This window comes from Pseudochaenichthys georgianus, chromosome 17, assembly GCF_902827115.2.
Source record: "Pseudochaenichthys georgianus chromosome 17, fPseGeo1.2, whole genome shotgun sequence".
NCBI classification, from domain to species: Eukaryota; Metazoa; Chordata; class Actinopteri; order Perciformes; family Channichthyidae; genus Pseudochaenichthys; species Pseudochaenichthys georgianus.
Window position 1 is genome coordinate 4,491,509 of NC_047519.1, and position 24,538 is coordinate 4,516,046.

Consider the following 24,538-nt stretch of genomic DNA (forward strand, 5'->3'; position numbering starts at 1 on the left):
TTTAGGCTCATCCTTCATTCACTGCTGTAGAGTAACCTATTCAGTAGGCTATTATTTTGTTAAGACTGAATAATACCTTTGAAGAACAATCATTAAACTAGTATATTACAATACAAAGGAATCTATCCTAGCATGCCATCAAGCATTAAAAAGTAGCGCTAGGCTAGTTGTACAGTACAGATGAGTTAACACGGAACAGTACAAAAAAATTACAGTCAACATGTCACATAATGAAATGTTAGTATACCCCAAAATGCAATGAAATATTAAATGAAATATTTATCACAAACGCCACCTCATTTCTACTAGTGCTAGCAATTAAGTCATATCATACAGAAAAAGCCGACTAAGGATGGCTGACACGGTCAGGTTCAGCAGATAAAAACCAAAATAACAATAAAAACACAGAATCAATCTAAATCCTGCTTGTTAGTTACCCAGCATCATTGATATATAAGCTGCTAGCGATTCATTACTGAAATCTTACCTTCAAAGCTGACGAAGTCGCGCTAGCTAAACTAGCAGGCAATGCTAGCAAAATTGGTTGTGACAACCAAGATAAAATATAGATAATTACGCTGTGCATATACAAATGAAGACCAGTATAAGCATCATAAAGGGCCTCTGATACAATATAGACAGTTGACAATTCAAAAGAGTTCGATATTTCAGCAACTTACCTCTGGAACTAATCGATGCGCCGTAATGTGAATGAGGTCCAACGCCCAAATGACAATATTTGGAACAATTTCGATGTCCATACCCCGGAAGTAGGCGCCGCCATTTTTTAGGTCTATGGGAGTGTCGGTCTGAACTAACGGGTTCCAAACTAACAAACTACGGGCTCTGCTCTGGCCCATTCCCAAACCGCCCCCTACACCCTACCCCTCCGTTTGCGGGTTCATACGGAGGGTCCGCCATATTGGGGCTGTTCAAAACCAACGAGTGTGGAGCGGTGTGGAGGGGGAGTGGGCTATCAAGCCCTCAAACAGCGAGTCTGCATCGGTGCTGACTGGAGACCGGTCTCTACCTGACTGGTCTCAACGCTGTGTGTGTCCGTCAGGAAACAAGCTGTTAACAAGTAGTTACAGCAAACATCCACTGATAAACTGCAATGTTAACAACCTCATGATAACCTCATATTACATTACATTGCATTTAGCTGACGCTTTTATCCAAAGCGACGTACAATAAGTGCGTTCGACCAACAAAATAAAAACTTGAAGAAAACAGAATAATATAAGTACATCAGGTTTCACAGAGCAAGTGCTACTCAGTCCTTTATTAGTATATAAGTGCTTTGTTAATAGTTATATCGCTCGAAGTGGAGTCGAAAGAGATGAGTTTTCAGTCTGCGCCGGAAGGTGTGTGAGCTTTCTGCTTTCCTGATGTCAATGGGGAGCTCATTCCACCATTTTGGAGCCAGGATAGCAAACCCAAACTCATATGTTTTAACTTAGGATCATACCTGTGTTTAGTTTAGAAAAATGTAAATGTGTGCATTTTATTATAAAGTTGTTTATATTTACAAACTGTTGCAAAAACTTTTTTTTCCCTTGAAAAAGAGATCAATGATCTCAATGTGATTTTATCTGTATAAATAAAGGTTTGAAATGAAATGAAAAGAAGATTATAAACATCAGTTTTAAAACTAAAAGAGTTTTACAAAAAAGTAACACAATGAAAGATGTTTGGAGTTTTATTTGAGTTATTAATTTACATTTTTTGTCAAAGAGATGCTGATTTGAAACCGTTGTTACATTCAGTTGCGGCATTTCCTGTTTCTGCCGGAGAGAGGGGAGGCCGTCCCAAAGCTTGCTGCTGTATTTACTCCCTCCATCTGACAGGAGGGAGCCTCGTTGAGCTGTGAGTGTGGCTACAGACGGAGTTCACTCCGTCACGGAGGGGTAGGGTCGAGGGAGTGGTTTGGGATTGGGCCTCTAACAGGGCTGCAAAAGAGGGCAGTATGAGGCATGGCTACAATGACTGAACTGTTTGTTATTTTAAGCAAAAAACTTCACAGACATGTTTTGTATAGGTTGGCCCTACAATATATGTTTCCAATATAGCATAATAGGTCCACTTTAATGGCGTTATCTTTATTGCTACCCCCTTCCCCATCAATTTATAGTGTTGGTCCACAGTGCAAACGTATTAGTTTAACAAAATCCGCATCTAAAATTGTGACATAGATACGTTATTTTCCCCTGTGCAATTCTCCAACCCAGTCTCACATCTCACATCATATCGTCATAAACAAATACCGGAAACAGACCAAAAAAATAAAAATAATACTTTATTCCGAGTGTGCTTGCTTTTCTCTTTGAAAGTCATCACATAACGGCATTGTAAAACATGGTCCGGCTGCATTAAATATTACATATCTGCCGTAGTTCTCTATTTATAGAGCTCTTATGAGAAGACTTCTAGACAAACATGAGGAACTGAAAACGTGACGTGGATCATAAATATATCAGCCATTAAACAACATCTTGCATTTATTTTCACATAATACGTCTCCTTGCAGTTTCAACACTAATTCGGCTGACTATTATATTTGATCCAATTGGTAGGCTGTATTTACACCATAACGGTGCACAGCTGATATAAAGGGACACCTAGTGGTTAAAGTATGTTATTGAATTTCATTATTTTTATTATTAGATATTAAAGGTGGGGTAGGTCATTTTGGAGAAACCGGCTCGAGTGCGCTAGAATTTGAAAATACACAACCGGAAAAAATCTGCCACTTCCTTACAGAGCCCCTCCTCCAACACACACAAACGCGCACATGACCAATGATGGCACGAGATAAGTTTGTGCACAGATGGAAGGCTGACAGGCAGGTAGGCCATCCAGTTATTTTAGCCGGGCCGGCTCAGATGATTGGTCGTGCTTTTTACAGCGCCACGGCTTCCACATATGACATTTTGTTATGGATTTTTGTCAAAGCACTTCAGATATTCATTGCTATCGGGATGTTAAGAGCATTCCATGGAATATAACAAAAACTGTATCTCGAGCCGGTTTCTCAAACTTACCTACCCCACCTTTAATAGGATCCCTATAAAGTATATTCATTACTCGTTATTCTCTACTAATAGTTAATTAAAGACTGTATATAATGACTATTTTGCACATCCCTTTCAAGATTTCAAGATTTTCTAAGGTTTATTGACATATCATATACACAACTACAGTGTAGTTATGCAATGAATGAAACACTTGGGTCACAGGTTCCTCAACAGACATCTATCAATATGTGTGTATACGTCCAGCAATGTTAACTATGTTGAAGCACTTATTTTAACTGATATTATACATATGTATTATACTCTTATAAGATGATGAAGATAAAACATAATATCCCCTTCCATTGTTACGCTGATGATGTACAGATCTATCTGCCTCTCAATCAAAATGCCAACTCATTACAGCAGTTGAAGGACTGCTTAACAGAGATTAAATCCTGGCTGAGCCAAAACTTCCTCACCCTCAATGAGAGCAAGACCGAGGTCATCTTTTTTGGACCACAACCAATAGTCTCCCCGGTTGATATTCTGGGCTCCCTCAATACAAATATATTCCCCTCTGTTATGAACCTTGGAGTGACATTTAACAGCACCTTTACATTTGATAAGCAGGTTAGCATTGTAGTCAAAATACGATTATTGGCTAAGACCAAGTCGTTTTTATCTTTTAAAGACCTAGAAAGGGTTATTAACGCCTTTGTTACCTCGAGACTGGATTACTGCAACACTCTGTATGTCGGTATGGATCATGCCTCAATTAGACGCCTTCAGCTAGCTCAGAATGCAGTTGCACGTCTTCTCACTTGCCATGAAAAGCGCGACCATATCACCCCAATTCTGGCTTCATTGCACTGGCTTCCAGTTCGGTTCAGAATAGATTTTAAACTCCTTTTATTTGTTTTTAAAGCCCTAAATGGGCTGGCTCCTGCCTATATAGCCGAACTCCTCCAGCGCTACACCCCAGGCAGAGCCTTAAGGTCGGCTGATCAGCTGCTGTAGATAGTGCCTAAGACCAGGCTTAAAACCAGAGGGCATCGAGCTTTCGCAGCGGCTGGCCCTAGGCTCTGGAATAGTTTGCCCCTCCATGTGAGGTCGGCCCAGACCATGGGCGTTTTTAAATCAACACTTAAAACTCACTTTTTCTCTTTGGCTTTTGTTTAATTATCTATTTATTCATTTATTTAGTTATTTATTTATTTATTCATTTAGTTCTTTATTTTAATATTTATAACATAACATAGGATTTCATAAAGTATTTTTAAAATAGTTTATACATTATTCAAATATAGGAATAGTAGATAGGAGTACTTAAAATATAGTACCTTATATTTCATCTTTTTTCCCTTTAGACCCTTGTGCTTTATTCTTAAAAACCTTTACCCTTACCCACCCCCCATTTCCCCTCTGCTGGCCTTGTAGAGGGTAACGGGGTACAGAGTCGCTTAGATAAGCGGGGGAGTGCATCTGACGAAGAGATAGGTTGTTGTGCTCCCTATCTCTGTTTCTTATCCTATATCTAATATAACTGCTCGGGTCTTGATAGATTGAGTGGGGAAGTTCATGAGATCTTTCTAGAGGGTTATCAAGAATAACTTTTATCCAATGACCTTTTCCCTCTCTGTCTGTGTCTGTGTTCTCTTGTTCCGATTAACCCAGCCAAATCTTTTTTCTTGTTTTGTATCTATATCTACGCCGGGATCCGGAGTCGAGGCTGATCCTCTTGCTGTAGTCCTGTGTCTTGGATCCTCTATCCTGAGTTCTGGATTAAGTCGTGGACTTCGGGTCGTGGCTGAACCTGTCTCTGCGGTCCTGCCTTGGGTCTCGTCATGCTGCTTCCCTGATGGCTTCCACAGGATTGTAGCTGACATCCTCGTGGATTCATCTTCTTATTACAGACACATGCATTTCCTAACATTCGGTCTATATGCTGTAAAATGTATTATCTCTTGACTAACGTTACCTACAGGTTATAATAAGGTTTTAAAGAAACGTTTTAATCTGATGTTCAAATAACCTTTTTAGGATGTTTATTTTTTCAAATAATGTTTCTATAAGGTTAACTAAGACATAACGTTGTAACTGCAACATTCAGAGGATGTTCTGAGGATGTTATTGAGGCCTGAGTTGACAGAAAGTTTTTTTATAAAAAGTTCCTTTAATGTGATTTGTTAACAAAGGTGGAACGTTTTGCCTGCAACATTCTAAGGATGTGTTTTGGACGTTTTGGGTAACACATTAACGATGTTCTTTATAAAACGTTCCCTCAATGTTACATGATAACAAATGAAGAACATTCTCCAAGCAACATTCTGAAAATGTTTTCAGGATGTTATTGAGGCCTGAGATGACAAAGTGTTTAATAAAATCTTCCTTTAATGTGATATGTTAACAAAGGTGGGACGTTTTGCCTGCAACATTCTAAGGATGTGTTTAGGACGTTGTTGGGTAACACATTAACGATGTTCTTTTATAAAACATTCCCTCAATGTTACATGATAACTAAAGAAGAACATTTTGAAAGCAACATTTCGATAATGTTTTCAGGAGGTTATTATTTTTTTTATAAAATGTTCCTGTGATGCGAAATATTAACAGGGTTATGGTCAACGTCAGATTTATTTGTAGTGCGCTTTAAAAAACAAACTTGCTGCATTTGTTTGAAAAGGATGTTTGAAACAAATCTGATGTCACCACATTTTCCTTTAAAAAAAACAAAACAAGTACGTAATTCATGATATTGCATGTTCGCGTAGGTATGTCTGAGTTCCCAGCTAGACATTGTTGGTTCTAAAAACATTCTGAGAATGTTACCATTCATTATTCTAGGAATGGTTTCATCGAGAAGTTTTATTTTGGTTCCTAGAATGTACAGTACTTCTGAAAGGTAGGATAACGTTCTCTAAAGAACATTCTTAAAATGTTTGGTGATAACATTGTTCGAACATTATACCCCAAGTGTTTTTGTTGTTTATGCACATACCTCTATTGTCATATGGATCGAATAACACTTAGAAAATCAAAGACAGACATATAGAAGAATGGACCGACTATCACTGCCTGTCCCTGAAACCCCGGGTCTATTTCGTATATGGCTTCGCCCTCTAAGGCTATCGCTATTGAGTAATCCCCCTGCGCCCCCGCGCAGCACTGAAAACTTGTAGTCCGCGCCCACCCGCAAGGTGGGCCCCACCCTCGGGCCTCCTTCCAGTATAAATAGGAAGGAGGCCCGGCAATCTGCTCCCTCTTTTCTTCAGCAAACCAGCACAGTTACTGAAGCACAGCAATTGAGAATCATCATGAGCAACAACTGCGTCCGCGATTGTCCCTCATGTGGCTCTGGGTTCATAATCAGTTATGACCAGCAGAGATAAAAGCAGTATTCAAATCCTGCCTGGGGTCAGAGCATGCGTACACGGCTCTACACCAGCAGGTAGCATGCATACACTGTGCCCGTCTCCCCTCGGGCGACAGGAAGCGGAGAGCGGACGCTCTTGCTGCTGCGGCCGAGGGGGACGATTGGCCCGTCCAGGCTTACGAGCCGCGGACGGGGCCTCGTGTCGCTGGGGCCGAGTGCCGGGCAGGAGTCAGAAGAAAAGCAACTCCTGCCCCGCCTCCCTCCACGATTCACCGTGCGGTTCTCCCCTCCCTCCTCTCCTCCGGACGGGGGAGACAGAGTCGGAGCAGGATGCCAGCTTGGCGGCCGAACATGCTTTCCCCCTCTCCGTCACCACAGCGCGGTGGCGAATAACATTGCGCTGCTCTCCAACTCGGTGGTGACACTTGTAGAGCGGTCCATCACCGAGGCAGAGGAAATCAGCAAGGCGGCCAGCAAGGCGGCCAGCAAGGCGGCCAGCAAGGCGGCCAGCAAGGCGGCCAGCACGGCGCTCATTCTGTGCGCGTCCGTCGCTGTCTCCCAGGCGAGGATTTCCGCGTGGGTGACACAGATCCAGTGCCACCTCTGGCAGAAGCAGGCGTCTGTTACGGAGACGGCCAGAAAAGTGCTACTGGACGCTCCAATCAGCCCGGACAGGCTGTTCGGACCCCAGTTCCACGCCATGGTGGAGTCCATGAAGACGGCCGCGGAACAGGCGGACGGCATTCGCCAGCATGTACAGCTGGCTCCAGCCGGCTGAGCGCTCACAGCGGCACCAACGCCCGCAGCAGCTGCGACGTCCACGCCGGCCACAGGAGGCCGCAAGCGGAGAGACGCCCACAGAGACCGCCTCGGCATCAGACTCGCCCTTCGGCGGCTGCAGGGGCTCCGTCCCACGTCTCCGCTCCCCCACCACGCCAGAGACAGGGTCTCCCGGCGGTGAGTCAAAGGGGAGTGAGGCACCCCCGCTCCTGGTCTGCTCCGCGAGAGCCTCCGAGGAAGCAGAGCCGGTAATTAAGCCGGCTGCCACTAATCTGTTGATTAAGTAGACATCAGGGCTGCCTGCAGAAGCCTGCTGGTTTTAACCTATCGGTTAATAACCTTGAGGCATTCCTCTGTCCGAGATACGCCTCCTACACACGGTCATAATAACCCATGAGCGCCGTTATAATGCCTCATGTGGACAGCACTGCGCACACCTCCACTCATCCCCTGAGCGTGTACACGCCTCATGATGACAGCCGGAGTGAAACGCAGCGTGTGGAGGCTTCCTCGTAGCCCTTTCGCCTCACGGGCAGCGGCGGCGAGGGCAATGGCGTGGCTCGTTACCATGACGACCATTACAGGCTGAGTACCCCCAGCGGCAGCGCCCGCAGCGCCACGGCGTCGGCGCTCGCTGCAGAAGCCTGCTGGTTTTAACCTATCGGTTAATTAACTGCAGAGCTCGCTAATTAAGCCGGCTGCCACTAATCTGTTGATTAAGTAGACAGCAGGGCTCGCGGCCAGGGGCGCCGTAAGGGGGTGAAAAGTTAGGACGATTCTAAGGGCCCGTGACTGACAGGGGCCCCAAAATGTTTAGAACATTAAGAATAAAAATGTAAGTAACCTTTCATCAATCCTCAATAATTAACATTAATAGAACGTTATATTGATAAATTACTCACTAAACTTACGATTCATTTAACTTATTTTCTTCCAAAAGTTAATTACCCAAAGCCTCTGTACACCCCCTTCTATTTACATGTAATGGTTTGGTCCTGCCTCCAAACGCGTTGTGGCACCGGCACTTGCAGAGAGTGAAAGCATGTGAGGAGGGATGCTAGTACTTAGCCTACATACGTGTGTTGTACGGTTGTACCATGTTTCAACGACCAACAAAGTCAGGCTCTAAGAAAAGAAGAGAAAGGAGAGAAAGACAAGAGAGAGGGACTAAAGGGCGACACTATGTCACCCAGTTTTTCACAAGAAAAGGTGGGTGTGGTCCATGAGTGGTGCAAATTAGTCTGCTAGCTAATGTTTTTTTGTTTACTAAGCTGACATTAAGTACTGTTAATATCTTTACAGAAAATGCAGAGGTCTTTCATTTCACTGCTCTTTTAGCTGACATTTAAAGGTATGGTAGGTAATTCACTTCAGAAACACTTTTTGTTATATATTCTATGGAATGCTCTTAACATCCCGATAGCAATGAATATATTAAATGATTTGACAACAAATACATACAAAAATGTCATCTGTAGAAGCCGTGGCGCTGTAAAAAGCACGACCAATCATCTGAGCCGGCCCGGCTAAAGTAACTGGATGGCCTACCTGCCTGTCAGCCTTCCATCTGTGCACAAACTTATCTCGTGCACTCATTGGTCATGTGCGCGTTCGTGTGTGTTGGAGGAGGGGCTCTGTAAGGAACTCTGAAGGAAGGGACAGATTTGTTTCGGTTGTGTACTTTCAAATTCTAGCGCACTTGAGCTGGTTTCTCCATTCTTACCTACCTACCTTTAATAAATGCAGGCACATTTTTAGCGCCTATTCATAGTGCCTATTCATACTAAATCAGTTGTCCCTCCCCCTGGTGCCAGGACCAACAGATCCATCTTTAGGCTCAGCAGCCCTGTCCCCCCATAAGGCTGAACCTGAACCAGCTTTTCTCCCAACTGAAGGAGGTGAGCAGCATTGTGTTGAATGACATGCCACTTAACATATCTGAAGGGAGACTGGAATACAAAATATATATATATATATATATATATAACAAAAAGCTAACATCTAATTTAAATTATACATTTCAAACACAGTATTTACCCACACAGCCAATGATCTATATAAAACAAAAAACTGCTTTTAGTCTATTTAGGATGATGGACAGTTTGAAGCATTGAGTGATCAGTCTGTATTAGGTAAACAAAATGTTAATCACCGACATTTTGGTTATGATATTAATACTAATGTTATTATATTAAAGCAGGGGTGGGGAACCTCCGGCCCCCGGGCCGTATACGATCCGCTAGACCATTTGGTACGGCCCTCGAGGTAATTTACAAACAAAGTGGCCTGTGCCTGGTGGTGGGGCCCAATGTGATATATTTTCATGGGGCCCAAAATCCCTGGCGGCGCCCCTGCTCGCGGCAGAAGCCTGCCGGTTTTAACCTTGGTTAATAACATGCAGAGCTCGCGGCATTCCTCTGTCCGAGATACGCCTCGTACACACGGTCATAATAAACCCATGAGCGCCGTTATAACTAGGGTTGGGTACCGGAACCAGTTCCAACATTTCGATTCCAACGGCATCATTTAGAAATGTGAATTTCGGTTCCGCTTTTCGATTCCTGAGGAAATGTTTCTCGCCGCTCTACATAGCCTACTGCATGACTGCAGCGGGGCGGGAAATGTAGCGTTGTATCTACATTTCCTACAGTGTAACCTGAGACCAGGGCCGGCCCGTCGCACTGGCATTATAAATGTTCGCCTAGGGCGCCAGATCTGTGGAGGCGCTGCGCTGACAGCTCTGGGAGAAAAAAAAATGTTTTGACCATTGGTGCTCATCCTAATTTTCGGCCTTGATGTAACAACATTCATAATTAAGTAAATGTAACACCCTTTTCATCCCGGTTACACTTTTCATTTGCCCTGTACGATGGGCGCTGCAAGTGATGAAAATGGGGGATGTTGGCTTATCTGGCAACCGCAGCTCACAGCCAAAGTGCGAGTGAGCTAGGGAGAAAGGGAGGGCGCTGTTGTTATTAGCATCTGGTGCTAGCTGCTCTAACGGAAAAATAAGATGTTTCTACAATGATGTGGAGGGAGAGTCCTCTCCAGTCAGACTGAGAGGCTGATAACTACAGCTCAGTGAGGTAAAGGACTCTGAGTGTTTAGATAGTTCACTTTAGTCTAAGTTATCTCAGTGGGTCTCAAACGGTTTGATCACAATTTATGTAAACACATATTTCCAAGGCTCTCCTTTATAATTATTGGGATAAAACAGGTTTGAAATAATTCCAATGTATACTATAGGACAGTAAACCAGACATATCGTTTTAAACCGGAGAGATAAAAAATATGCATAAATAAAATAGTAAAATAAGATATGGATGAACAACAAAAATAAAATGCGTTACATGTAGGCTATTTGTTATTTAATTATTAAAATGTAAACCGATCTTTTTCATATGGGTGTTTAGAGTTGTACCCCCTAGATTGAAGCATTTTACTTCAAAATGTTCAAACATTTCTTCCCGGTATGCCTGAGAAGGCAGATATGCTTGTTTTTCTCAACAAGAACTGTTTTTAAAAGTTGGACTGTTGCACTGTTGTAGCTTCAGTTGTTCTCAGGTTAAAGTTACATAGCAGTGAATATAAACAGACGTATTAATGTGAATATTACTTTAAACTAACCTGTGTAAAAGTTTCTCGAATAAATGTAATTTTTTTTGGTGGAAGAAGCATGTATAATTTTTTTACCCTGCCCCTCAAAGAATCGGAATCGAGAACCGTTAAGAACCGGAATCGAAAAGTAGAATCGGAATCGGAATCGTGGAAATTCAAACGATACCCAACCCTAGTTATAACGCCTCGTGTGGACAGCACTGCACACACCTCCATCCATCCCCTGAGCGTGTACGTGCCTCATGATGAGAGTCGGAGTGAGACGCAGCGTGTGGAGCCGCGCAGCCCTTTCGGTCCAAGCACACCTTGGGTTGCCTCACGGGCAGCGCAGGAATGCATATTTCCACGTACCCATCATCCCGAAACACAGGAAATAGCGTTTGGATATTTCTTGGCTCCTCGCATTTTTTGTGTAGAGAAGGCTGGAGCCACTACACAGAGGAGGGATGAGAGTGTGGTTTTCTCTGGACGACCTGCTATTTGCTGCCTCGCTCCAGGGAGGAAGTCGCTTTACAGATGGTACATTCGTATTGCATCTGTCAAAGCCTGGGTTTCACAATGAATTGGAAGAAGAGCTGTCCTCTTCCCTCTCAGATATTCATTTATCTGATTAATTAAACTCAGCCAGCATGAGAGCGCGGCTCTCGTGGCAGCGAGTGGAGAAACTAACAGCTCTCCTCTGGCGTGTCACAAACCCGCACAGCCCTCTCCGTGACGCAGCTGCTCGGCGTTGGTGTCAGCTGGTCACGTGGGGATCCCCCTGGGTCTCCCCCACAGGTGGACACACCAGAGGTGGTTCATTCACTGCAGAAGCCTGCTGTTTTTAACCTATTGGTTTATAAACTGCAGAGCTCGCGGCATTCCTCTGTCCCAGACACGCCTCCTACACACGGTCATAATAAATCCACGAGCACCGTTATAACGTGGACAGCATACACACACCTCTCATCCTCTGGGCGTGTATGCGCCTCATGATGAGAGACGGAGTGAAATGCCGCGTGTGGAAACTCCCTCGCAGCCCTTTTGCCTCACGGGCAGCGGCGGCGATGGCATGGCTCGTCACCATGACGACCATTACGGCACATCACAGAGAAGCCTCTCCCCCCAGCAGTTCCATGGGATACAAGAAACACTCCTGTCATCCCAGTAACAGTGTCTTGCTCGGTTTTTACCCCCGCTATATTTCTAAATCTCGGAAAAGAACGGGGGAGTCGCCCCGTTGCTGTACAATCAAACATGTGTTGATTTGCACAGACAACAGGCCACGGCTATGGAAGCAGCCTACCTCAATCGCCAGGGAGGAGTACGATCTGCGCAGCTTCTGAGCGCAGCCAGGCGGCTGCTGTTCTGGGCGCGCACACACGTTGCTCTCCATCAGAGCAATGTATATTCCCGGCGAATTGAACCGAGGGGCTCGCAGAGCGCAGTAGCCATTGTATGCGAGGAGTATGGAGACTCAGACCTGTGTCACGCACACTGGCGCCTCAGTGGGAATTTGCTTTGGGGTTACGCGCACTAAAGCAAAGCCCCATTTGAACCTGATCAGGTTCCCCTTAAACTGTGTTCAGCCAAAGTAGTACTGCTTTTGGCTCTATCAGAGAAAAGGGTGAGTGATTTGTCTGCTCTCTCTGTGGCTCCGTCATGTCTCCGGATCCAAGGAGATGCAGTTCAGCTGTTTTACGCCCTAACCCGGCTTCATGCCAAAGGTCATCACAAGCTCTTTTAAGTCAAGAGTGATCACCCTGACTGGCTTATTCCCCCCTCCTCACAGGTCGGAGGAATAAGCCACGTCTCATCTCCTCTGGCCTGTGCGCACGCGGTCCTGCTATGTGGCGCGCACGGCGGCCTGGCGCCGTTCTCAGCGCCTGTTTGTGCACTATAGAGAGCGCTCGATAGGGCAGAATCTGTCTGCACAACGGCTGTCACACTGGCTGTGTGAGGCGGTGTCGCAGGCATATGTCTCCTCTGGGGTGGAGCCCCCGGAGAACATCAATACGCACTCCACCAGAGGAATTTCCTCCTCCACGGCTTTGCACAGAGGAATGTCAGTGGAAGATATTTGCACAGCTGCATCTTGGTCTTCCCCCTGTTCATTTATTCAATTGTATTTCAGGGATGTCTCCCATTCCTCTCTGACACACCCTGTGTCCTGTCGGAGTCAGTGACGTCAGGGAGCCAGCTGTGCGCCTCTCTCCTGCCTCTCGGCACGCGGAGAGCGGCCCTTTTTCCCTCTTATAGGAGGGATGTTCCTTTTTCCTCTGACACACTTCGTACGGAGTGCCTGATCAGAGTGAGTGACGTCAGGGATCCAGCTGGGCTCTCTCCTACCTGTCTGACACGCAGAGAGCTGCTGTTCCCCCTCTATGATCGCTGGGCAAGGTGGGACCTTCGTCTCTACTTTCTCACAGCGGCCGCCGGCCGGTATGTATTGTTCCCAGCCTTCACCCCGTCGGGAAGATAGGCATGTTTTGCTATGTTCCAGGGACGGTGATGCGCCATTACGCATGGCACAACAGGCAGGGGGTGTTATTGAGCAGGTGTGTCTGTGCTTCTAGCGCCGGGCGGACCCAGTGGGGCGCAGACTGCATCCTGCTTCGCCCTTAACCCAATAGCGATAGCCTTAGAGGGCGAAGCCATATACGAAATAGAACTGAGGTTAGCTACTGTAACCCAGCTTCTATGAGTAAATGGTGCAGCCCTCTAAGTGCTGGGCCCCACTGGCTCCACGAATAGCTGAAGAAAAGTTATTTTGTATGGGAGCAGATTGCCGGGCCTCCTTCCTATTTATACCGGAAGGAGGCCCGAGGGTGGGGCCCACCTTGCGGGTGGGCGTGGACTACAAGTTTTCAGGGCTGCGCGGGGGCGCAGGGGGATTACCCAATAGCGATAGCCTTAGAGGGCTGCGCCATTTACTCATAGAAGCTGGGGTTACAGTAGGTAACCTTAGTCAGTGTTTGTATGTGTTTGTATCTACTGTGTGTAGATACAAACACATCTACACACAGTAGATACCCCCCCCCCCCCCACCTGCCTGCTGGTCTGCTCTACACGGCTGGGAGCAATCTCCAATCAACCACACCTGCAACCTGCTCATCAGCCACACTATGAAGCACTTCGAGATTTGTCTTGGCAGATGAGAAGCGCTATATAAATTAAATATATTATTATTATTATGAAAGCCTGCAGCCTGCACTCATTCCCTGCCAGATTGTTGCCGTGAACGGATTGTTGCCGTGAACGGATTGTTGCCGTGAACGGATTGTTGCGTGCCGCTCTACCTTTTTACCTGCATATTCTTTGACAACTTTGCCTGCTTTTGCCTCACACTCATTTGTATGTCTCTCCCAGGAGGAATCCAAGGCCTTCCAGGCCTGCCAGGCCTCTCCACCCTGGAACAACTGTTTCCCACTGCTGCCATAACCAACCTCCACTCCCAGCTCCCCTTTTCTAATAAACAAATGTTACTTTCACCAGCTGATTCCGATTCATCCTTTTACATGTGTTAATAGTCAAATTCCATTTCAGAGTGGCCTTTTATTGTGGCCAGCCTAAGGCACACCTGTGCAATAATCATGCTGTCTAATCAGCATCTTGATATGCCACACCTGTGAGGTGGGATGGATTATCTCGGCAAAGGAGAAGTGATTACGATCACAGATTATTTCATATTTGTGAACAATATTTGAGAGAAATGGTTATTTTGTGTTTATAGAAAATGTTTTAGATCTTTGAGTTCATCTCATGAAAAATGGGAGCAAAAACAAAAGTGTTGCGTTTATATTTTTGTTCAGTGTATGAGAAGACTGATCAACACCTCCATAATCTTCAGTGTGGTTAGCTATGAATCTTCCAAAACTTTGAAACACCTTGTCCTGGACATAGTTTCTACAGTAAACTGTGCAACAGTACAGTAGGTCCACACCAGAGTTGGGTGTAATAATATTACTTTTGTCGGTAGGAGTAGTGTAACACGCTACTATAGCTACTATAATTCAGTAATCACACTACAGTTACAAACATTGCCCCGACACGAGTTACTTCGTTACTTACTAAAATCAGTCATCATCAAACCTCAACAAACACCTGCAAAGAACACATGCTAAGGTGAAGCTAACGCACAGCTATTTGTTGTTTGTTTATATCACAGTCTGTTCTTCTTCTCTGTTTTTCCGGTTGTTGCCTGTTTTGAATGACGAATACACACTACCGCCGCCTGCTGGTAAGGAGAGTTATTGCCACTCACGCATGCGCAGTTCGTACGTGCTCGGCTGAAGTCTTTGCGGTGTCTGGTTCCAGTGCAACACAAGGCCAACACGCAGGAGAACACGCCGACGCAACAGAGTGAGCAGAGATAGACTGCGCAAAATATACAGATAGCAGGAGACAGAGGACAGCCACGGTCAGATAGCAGGAGACAGAGGACAGCCACGGTCAGATAGCAGGAGACAGAGGACAGCCACGGTCAGATAGCAGGAGACAGAGGACAGCCACGGTCAGATAGCAGGAGACAGAGGACAGCCACGGTCAGATAGCAGGAGACAGAGGACAGCCACGGTCAGATAGCAGGAGACAGAGGACAGCCACGGTCAGATAGGAAAACATTCAGGATCTGGATCAGTCTTATGCGACAATAGAAACTGAACTAAAGAGAACATTTGAAACTTTAGCAGTCTGCGTGATCTGCCTGCAGGGAGGGGCGGGCCGGCCCTGCGAGTAAAGTAACGAGTAAAGTAATGAGTAAAGTAACGAGTAAAGTAACGAGTTACTTTATGTAGAGAGTAACGAAGTAGTGTAATATATTACTTTTTTTTTAAAGTAATATGTAATATATTACTTTATTTTAGTAACGACCCCATCTCTGGTCCACAAAAACTGCAGAACACCGGTTCTTTGGGAACACTCAAATTATTGAATTCCCATTTAAAATCAGTAGAATAAATACGAACATTATATGCAGACACAGCCATGGTTCAGAAACACAGAAATATTAGAAAACAGACCATTAAGGCAAAAAATCTAGTTTGATGGATGCTGTAAAAACTCAACTATATACAATAATATATGTGTGTGTGTGTGTGGGGGGGGGGGTGTGTGTGTGTTTATTTATCACGGGCATATAGTATCTGTCCCCGGCTGTTTGAAGAGCAAGCATGGGAAACAAAATACAGCGTTTACCTGTTTGCATCCAGCTAGTCACACACAGTTACAATCACACTCCCTGTAATTGACATCATTAATAGATAGTTTAGCTTCACACCATCATTTGCTGTGGCCCACTGATGTTAACCATCGTAACTGAAAGGCTGCCTGTCAAACGTAAAAATTCAGCCACGTGACTCGCAAACTCTCGCGAGAGTTTAACACAAGACGGACCGTTTCTAGCCATAACCCTGCACCGGGCGCTGACATTGGCGCCCGGTGATCATCAGATTTGACGACGCTGATTGGCTGAAATTATGTTTCGGAGGCATAGTTTACAGATAGCAACAGTCAGCTGCCAGTGGCTGCTGCTGCACTGGTTGAGGGCTCCTCTCTTAGCGCCCACGCGAGAGAGGGTAATGATACACGGGCAAGGCCAGGCAGGAAACATGTGACTTATCAGTAACTTTAGACATCGTAACACAATTTTAAACGAGATTTTATTGTAGATTATACATTTTACTGATACCAATTATATAATATTTACCTTGCTCATTAAAAATTAAAATATTTTTTTAAATATATATTTTTTAATGTGGGAAGAGGTGGGGCGGCGCCCCTAGCGCCCCTATGGGCTGGCCACCACTGTAAGAGACTAACCACAATTGATAACATGAATAGCTATCAATGACTAGCCTACTTAAATCAGTACAGTACAACAGACTGGTACATTTACCGCTACATTCACAAGGATATATGTTTAGTTCATTCTAATTCTGATCTGGCTCTTTCGTGTTTGTTTTACAGGCATTTATTCCCTCAAACTTGATTTATAATGTTGACGAGGTGTCACTACAGTGCATACACCAAAGTAGGGCGTGGCAGAGAAAGGATGATATGTCTTTTACTTGTGCTCAGGATTAAACTTCAAAAAGTAAATGATTACTCAATTGACCTCTAGATGGGGCAAGTTAAGCCACAAGACCACTTTCTTTTGAGTCATATTTTCATGCCTTTTGTGATAAATGCATTATTTTCATTTTCATTGAAAGAAGACATCCTGAAATAAAGGTTGTTGTTGTCATTTGACTTCTATCTAATGTGTCCTTGTGTAGGGACAACATAAGTACAAATTGGCTCATCTTACCCCACTGTTACCACCTACGTTGGATCATATACCGGCACAACAAATATTTGCACATTTTAATGATATTTGAGTTGTTGACTTCACTTTGTCCCCCTTTTCTGAAACACATAGAGCCCCTTGATTTAAATTATGCACTGGACAAACACTCCTTGATCAACAGATTATTTTAATAAATAATATCATCATGAAACCCAAAAAACAGACGGAAAATTATTTGTGCACATCTGACACATGTTTATCTTTTTTTTTCATTAAAGTAGCAGAAGTTATACAAAGCAGTTGATTCAAACACCAGGTCCAGATTACAGGGGGACTGCTTGGGGGGACGGGGGGGTGGAAGGGTCATAACCGTGGCATCCTAGTCCATGAAGCCCCCATACCTCTTCTGTATCTCGCTGCCGTTCTCCCATGCCCGTTTCAACACCCCCCCACTCTTGCTGCTCTCCACCAGCCACTCCGGCCTGCCCACCCGCCTCATGAAGCCTCCGTAGCGCTTCTTCAGCCCGCGGCCCAAAATGGCCTCCAGCAGGTCGCTCTGCGGGACCCCCCCCTCTGCGCGACGCATGAAGCCCCCGTACCTCTTCACCGCCTCCCCCCCCTGCTCAGATGCAGCGTTGAGGATCTTTAGGATCCCCAGGCGGATGTTGTTTTCCTCCTCCTGGTTTCCTGGATCCTCTGGAGTGGGGGGGGAGCGGCGGGACATGAATCCCCCGTAGCGCTTCATGAAGCCGCCGTACTTCTTGGCCAGCTGGTGTTCTGGTGACTCTGCGGCCACGTTGGCGGCTGCCATAGCGCCCGCTGCCTCCTGCTCCTGGCGGAGATCAGGATCCAGGGGGGTCTGGGTCTCCTCATCCAGCAGGAGGTCCTGGCACAGGCGCAGCTTCTGGCTGTCCAACACACCCTCACACTCAAGAGAGCATGTCTGGAAAAAGGAAAACAATCTTAATGACCTTTCAAATCGATATTAACAATCCAATGTTTGCCAGTTACAACTACCTTCATCCTTATGCCTTCATTGCAAAATCCTGAATAATTAAAAAGCTTAGTTGAATACTCAATTCTGATTTGATAAGGAGGATCAAGGAAGAGAAGGAAAGATCTTAAAAAACAGAGCGCTGGTCGGCAGAGAAATCTCCAAAAGAAAACAGACAGGAAGTAAACACTAACAGGAACAGCAGAAGAAGACAGACAGGAAGTAAACAATAAAGAACACAGTAATGGCTCTGGCAGTTTTTAAAGACTGGTTAGTGGAAAAGAAAATGTGAACAGACTTGTCAGTTACAGAAAACCTCCATCAGTGCTGCTGTCAGTTTAAGATATGTTGTTGTTGTAGTTGTTGTTGTTGCCGCAGTTCAAGACGTTTTTTTCTTAGCAGAAGCAATACGTTCATTTCCAAGTCAATAAAATCATTTTCAATTACAATTGTGAGGCAAGTGTGATAATGTGCTTCGCATTGGGCCCTGTTTGGTGATCTTTTTTCAATAATGACCGCCTCGCTGCACATTATCCCTCACTTAATGCACCGTAGAGATTTTAGAAAACACATTCATTTCAAGATTTATTATCTGTAGTTGTATTTTCTAATGCTCGAACATTTAGTGTATGGCTGACTTTGAATCAGGGTAACTGCTCAGCAATCCCTCATTTGCTAAATGTTTATAGCATTATAAGTGTGTTGTGTATTTCACAGCCTTTTGTTTTACTAAACAAACCCTAACCCTAACCCCCCCCCCCCCCCACCATAGTGCTCATTATGACATTAGCATTAGCATATTCCAGTGAACTATTTAGAGGAACAGTTCTCAGTGTATATGAGATATTAAATAACTTAACACTGAAAGTAATCTCGCCTGTATAAAATGAATTTACATTAATTCTGAAAATGATTCTCCTAATAGTTCTCCCATGTCGACTGGCACAAATAAACTGTCACCACTGAATTTGTTCAAACCTATTGGGTAGAAATTCCAATTCAATTTAGTTTATTTTACTGTCAAATGGTGAACAAAATAACATTTGAAATCAATGATGTATTTTCTCTATCCATCATATGTCATCTTCCAACCATCATTCATGAGTTAAAGCATAACAATAAGCTTCATAAACTGTTGCAGATATTGTTGTAAGAAACACAAATGGCTTCTGATAGAGAAGAATGAGAGATTCTGAAACAACTTCATAAACAGTTTCTCTCTGGAAAGCATCTGTCGCAGCCACTCAGTACCCTATTCCTCTAATGGAAGCTTTCCCCCCTCCCTTATCCCAGTCATTCTTTAACTATGTTAGGCCGTATAACCGTGGTGGCGGGGGGACAATCAGACTAAAGCCATCTGCCGGCCCCCCGGGGCTACACACTGCCCCCATAACCTGCCCCCAACCTCATTGGATCTCACTCATTAGAGGACACAGAGGGAATGCTGCTGAGCTTTCAGTGCTGCTGGCTTATGGAGACAGAATTAATGAAGAGGAAAATTGAATTGAGGAAATATTGGCCCCTGAGGGGAGGGGGCTAGGGGGGGTGATGCTGAAGAAGCACCCTCTAGTGGCCAGAAAGGGAATTTTACAATAAATAACAGCTGCATTATAGGAAAAGGAACAGACTATGGACGGATTTCCAAGGCTGAACATCAATGTATATGTTGTGTATATGTCTATATGTTTTTGACAGGTATTGAGTTGTGCTGAAACATGTATGTAAAGGGTAAATAATCCAGGGGAATGGACCCATGTTCTTTGTTTCAAACATCTTAAGACATTCTCAAAATCTCTAATATTTCTTTTGAAGGATGGATATTATGGAATGATGACTTATCTACTGATGTTAGTTATTCCTCTAAAATCTACTTTGCTGTAATTTTGAAGCAATGTGCTATTACAAATCAGTAATGATGTATACGGTTCAGCCTGAATATGAGATCAAATATGAAATCTCTTGATATATATATATTTGAAGTTGCGAATATTTGACTCAGTGTACATACATTTTGAAAACAAAGTCCTCTGCTTATAAAATGACTTTGCATCAGTTAATACAACATGTGTATTGATGATAAGGAAACGATGACGTCTACATCATCACGTTTATACATTTATTGACACAATTATTTCAAATTTGAAAAATCATTTTAAATGGACTAAAATAAATGGATTTAAAGGAGATGACGACATCGTGAGGAAGAGCTTAAATGAAAAAGAGGGTTAGGTTATGTATCCACAGCTAATTAACACTCCATAATCACCTCAGCAGGAACATCCGTAAATCACTCCGCACTGATCTACAGTATGAATGTGAGGGGTTCTCATCACCTGCAGGAACCTGCTCTACAGTGTGGAGAGGGTCTGAAGACCCCGCAGGACGCCAAACTGCTGTGGGTGAATCTGCAGCCAGAGAGGTGCCCGCCGGAGCGCAGAGAGGTCCGCCATTACGCACGGAGGTTCGCTGCTTTTACCGTTATTAAATCAGCTCCAAACTACATCAGGCTGCTACAGAATAACCACTCATCATAGCTCTACACACGCTCAGTTATTATTGAATCATCTGATTTTTAAAGAAAGAAAAGTCCGGTTACCTTTTTAATAAACCTTTTTTTTTTGTAAAAGTGGCGTCTCCTATCTTATCACTGAGACACATTGCAGTGCGTAACGTTAATGACTAAACTGCGTTTCCACTTACGAGGGGAGATACAACATAATTATTAAGAATAGCCCCAGTTCGATATATCATATAAACAGCTTCACCAAATGAATGTGTTTCTTAGTGAAGTGTCAGAATTTGGACCGGATTAGAGCGAATATTCGGTTTTTACAGACGGTATTCAGGATGATGGATGAATAAAGGGAGAGGAGGAATCGATGTGCAGAGGAGGAGAGGAGGAGAGGAGGAGAAATACATATGGAAGTAGAAGGATTACATTTAAAAAGGAGAGGCGCAGAAATAAAAGAGGAAAGGAGAGGAGTGGATCCTACAATACTGGTAGAAATACAAAATAAAGAAAATCATTTGGTCGCTATCTTCATATCAGTCCGACACTATTGTATGAATACTACTTCATGGGCAGATAGTTTAGTATTTTATATTTCAAAAAAAGAGTTTGCATGCATTATGTTTCAAGTATAAAAACGGAGACTTTGGCTAAAAATAAAGTTGTAGGAGAGGCTGTTACGCGCCTTGTTTACCGGACTTCTCCTTCATTAAAAAGCAGAATGTTGAGTTATGACGTACCAACAATATCTATAGAAAAGGTGATATTATGAGTTGGTCCAAAGATATGTATTTGAGCTGATAAAACAATGACTGTGTGAGCAGGAGAAGTTATTTCTTTAGTTGTTTTTTTTATTTGAATGTATGAATCCTAATGTCTCAGAGGTGCAGTAGTTACCAGAGAGGAGAGCGCGGGGTGCTGTCCCAGCAGGCGGTACACACACAGCGCGCACTCCTTCTCACACTCCGTCCCAACCACCAGCGACACGCACGCACCCAGCAGCAACATCCACAGGTAGCTTCTGTGTGTGGGGGCAGCCATGGACTGAAAAACAGGAGCATTCCATCCGATTCAAACTTTGTCACGAGCAACATTATTCTCCACAAACAGTCAATTAGGAAGTCATAATCGATTAGAATATTATAACAACGAGCACCAGGTTTGGGGATTACCGGATTACATGTAACAGGATCACGTAATTAAGATACACAAAAGGTAGACAAAAGAAGAATATGTACTCAGATTACCCCTATCGTAAAAATGGCTTTTCTAGCAGGGTAGAAATGTTAATTACATTTTAAATATAAATCGATATCACATGCACATTATATTTTGATTGGTTAACTGTTGTCAGGATAATTACATTGTTGGTCTATAGACTACTGAATATACATATTTAAAGGCAGGTTCTCTTTAAAAAAGGAGAAGAAGGATTTGTTTTAATAAAAATGGTTTTGTCATCTTATAGAATACACTTGAGTAAAATCCGTTTCATTTATTTTGTTGTCTTTATTTGATGACAGCGTAGATAGGACATTGCACATGAATTACAAGTCAAATTAAATAGAAAATGAAACAGTAAATATATACATACAAACAGTAGAAGATAAACAAAACAGTGAGCATTTACATATCAATAGTGAAGGATATATATCTATAAGTAAATATGCTAATATGTACATGTTTATGCTCATAATGTCTCTTTAGAAAATACGTGAGCAGCAGAAGTTTGTAAAAGAAGAAGTTAGTATCTTACCTCTGGTTTAATTCTAACGACCCTTAAGAATGTCCGTGCTTTCCTCGTCAGCGCGTGCCCTCGAGGCTGGAAACTGTTGAGTGGCGCGAGCCTGTGCGCCGAATATATGTGCGCGCGGTACCCTGTGTTTCACGTGGAGCGCAGAGCGGTCCTGGTTCAGCCAATCAGAAAAAAACAACTACACACACAGCACACTCACACGCACACACACACACACACACACACACGCACACACGTCACACAGTACCGGACCGTTCAGAGAGTCCGCGGTGAGAGAACGGTGAACTACCGCGGAGCCTCTGAGTGCTGCAGCTGGAGCTCCGCGGCATCTTTTAAAGCACTTTGTGCGGCCTACGTCATCCAGATAATGGGCAGAGGGTGGAGGGGGTGGAAGGGGTAAATAGCGTGACGGTGTGACGTGACAAGAAAGCCCCCACGCCATCATCCCTTTCCGCACCTCCATGCTGTCACACACCGACTCCATCCTCTGCTGTATTGCTTCTCAGGGGGTCTGTGACATAGATAATAAATGGCAATACCATGCAGGTCATGGGTGGGAATTATATTCCATGTTATTGTGTTTTCAGGTGGTGGGACTTTTTTTAGATAAGAACACAGGCATATTGACTATTGCTATGAATTTATGTATTTATGAATGTACTGCAGTTAGAGAGTACTGAGAAGCAGTATCTGAGATCAGTTACCATGTCTCCCAAACAATGTGTTGCTGAACGATGATTCCTCTGAATTTATTAAACCATCAGAAAATGTTACATTTCTTTCAAGATTCAAGTCTTTATTGTCACATTCATATGCAGTGGCGTTTTCATATGTACACAACTGGTGGGGCACGAACAACTTAGTTGTTTATATAAGCTTCTGGTGCTTTTTTAAACACGTAGGCAGTGGCGGTTCTAGCTGATCTGGCGCCCTGGCGGTGCACCTTTAGTCGGCGTTTGAGGTGTTTGCTAAATGAAGGTGACTAAATCAATAACGGTTTGGTTGTTTATAGCGTTTTTATTGCAGGGCTACACATTATCGTTCTGAAGTAAGACGGTTTGAAATGATTCCAATGTAAGTTGCTGAACTGACGACGAAAGACAGGCAGGGATAATTTAATGACATGCTTAATGATGATATGATCCCTTTATCTTTTCAGCGTTTATCTTCTTCTTCTTTCCTTTTCTTTCTAAACTGGGCCCTTGTGCCTTTTTTTCTCCATCACCGTATGTATTAATGTTCGACCCAAGAATCAATGCATCCCCTCCCCCAACACTGTCAACTACAGGTCAAGACTATAGCAATTTGCCGTAGTCAGTTTTTAAATGAATATTTATTGTTTCATACAACCCAGGCCAGGAAAAACATTTATCTGCAAAACAATCTATATTGTATGAATGAATTTGGTGGAATGTCGAGGTGTGAGATTAATTGTACTACTTTATAAACATCGAAAGTGATTATTTGATAGAGATAGTTTACCCGCCGGCCCCCTCTCTCTCCCCCATAGTGATGCGACCTGAGATCATCCTCCACCCTTCTTTGAGTGTGAGACTTTATATCCAGCTGCCTGCTGTCATAAGGCCGTGCCCCCTAAGACCCACAACAAAAATAAGACATTTAGTGCAAATTAGCGATAAAAAACTCTTGTTTATGAAGCATTGCTCTTGTGCCGCCCCCAGTCAAACTGCCGCCCTAACTGCCGCCAGAAGGCTATCCATGGTTCCGATGCAACAGCAAGCTCATCATCACATACACAGAGAGAGAGAGAGAGAGAGAGAGAGAGAGAGAGAGAGAGAGAGAGAGAGGAGAGAGAGAGAGAGAGAGAGAGAGAGAGAGAGAGAGAGAGAGAGAGAGAGAGAGGTCACAGTATGTCATTTGAAAACGCTTGTGTTGTCAAATGACATACTGTCCGAAGCCGTGATGAAGAACACGGAGCAACACTGTCAGTGCTAACATGTATGTCCACAGCGTGGGGATCTCATTTTCTAATGCACCTTAATACATGCAGTAAAGGGCATTTGATGCGAGAAAGATGAGTTGTTATTTCAGATTATGTGTGCAGTGGATGTACATGATCTTTAGTTTGCTAGTTATTACGAAGATTACTTCAGGAAATTGTGTGGATACAACGTTTTCATTGTTACCAAGGTGGTTGCTAGGGACGCTGCTATCGATATTATTTATCTTATGTTGTGTAACAGTTTAATGGTGTAATCTTTATTGCCT

General features: G+C 43.9%; 1 protein-coding gene across 2 annotated transcripts; it reads right to left on the bottom strand.

The window, feature by feature from the left end:
- Positions 1 to 16,476: 16,476 nt before the first annotated feature.
- LOC117462710 (proenkephalin-A-like) lies at positions 16,477 to 22,627 on the bottom strand. Of its 2 annotated transcripts, XM_034104992.2 has the most exons (3): positions 22,310 to 22,627; positions 21,451 to 21,597; positions 16,477 to 17,993 (listed from the first exon to the last, which is right to left on the bottom strand). In XM_034104992.2, exons 2-3 carry the CDS (start codon positions 21,592 to 21,594, stop codon positions 17,430 to 17,432), a joined length of 708 nt encoding a protein of 235 aa, XP_033960883.1. In that variant the 5' UTR covers positions 21,595 to 21,597; positions 22,310 to 22,627; the 3' UTR covers positions 16,477 to 17,429. The 2 variants fall into 2 exon arrangements, with proteins under 2 accessions (XP_033960883.1, XP_033960884.1); XM_034104993.2 differs by lacking the exons at positions 21,451 to 21,597; positions 22,310 to 22,627 and adding an exon at positions 18,068 to 18,272.
- Positions 22,628 to 24,538: the final 1,911 nt, after the last annotated feature.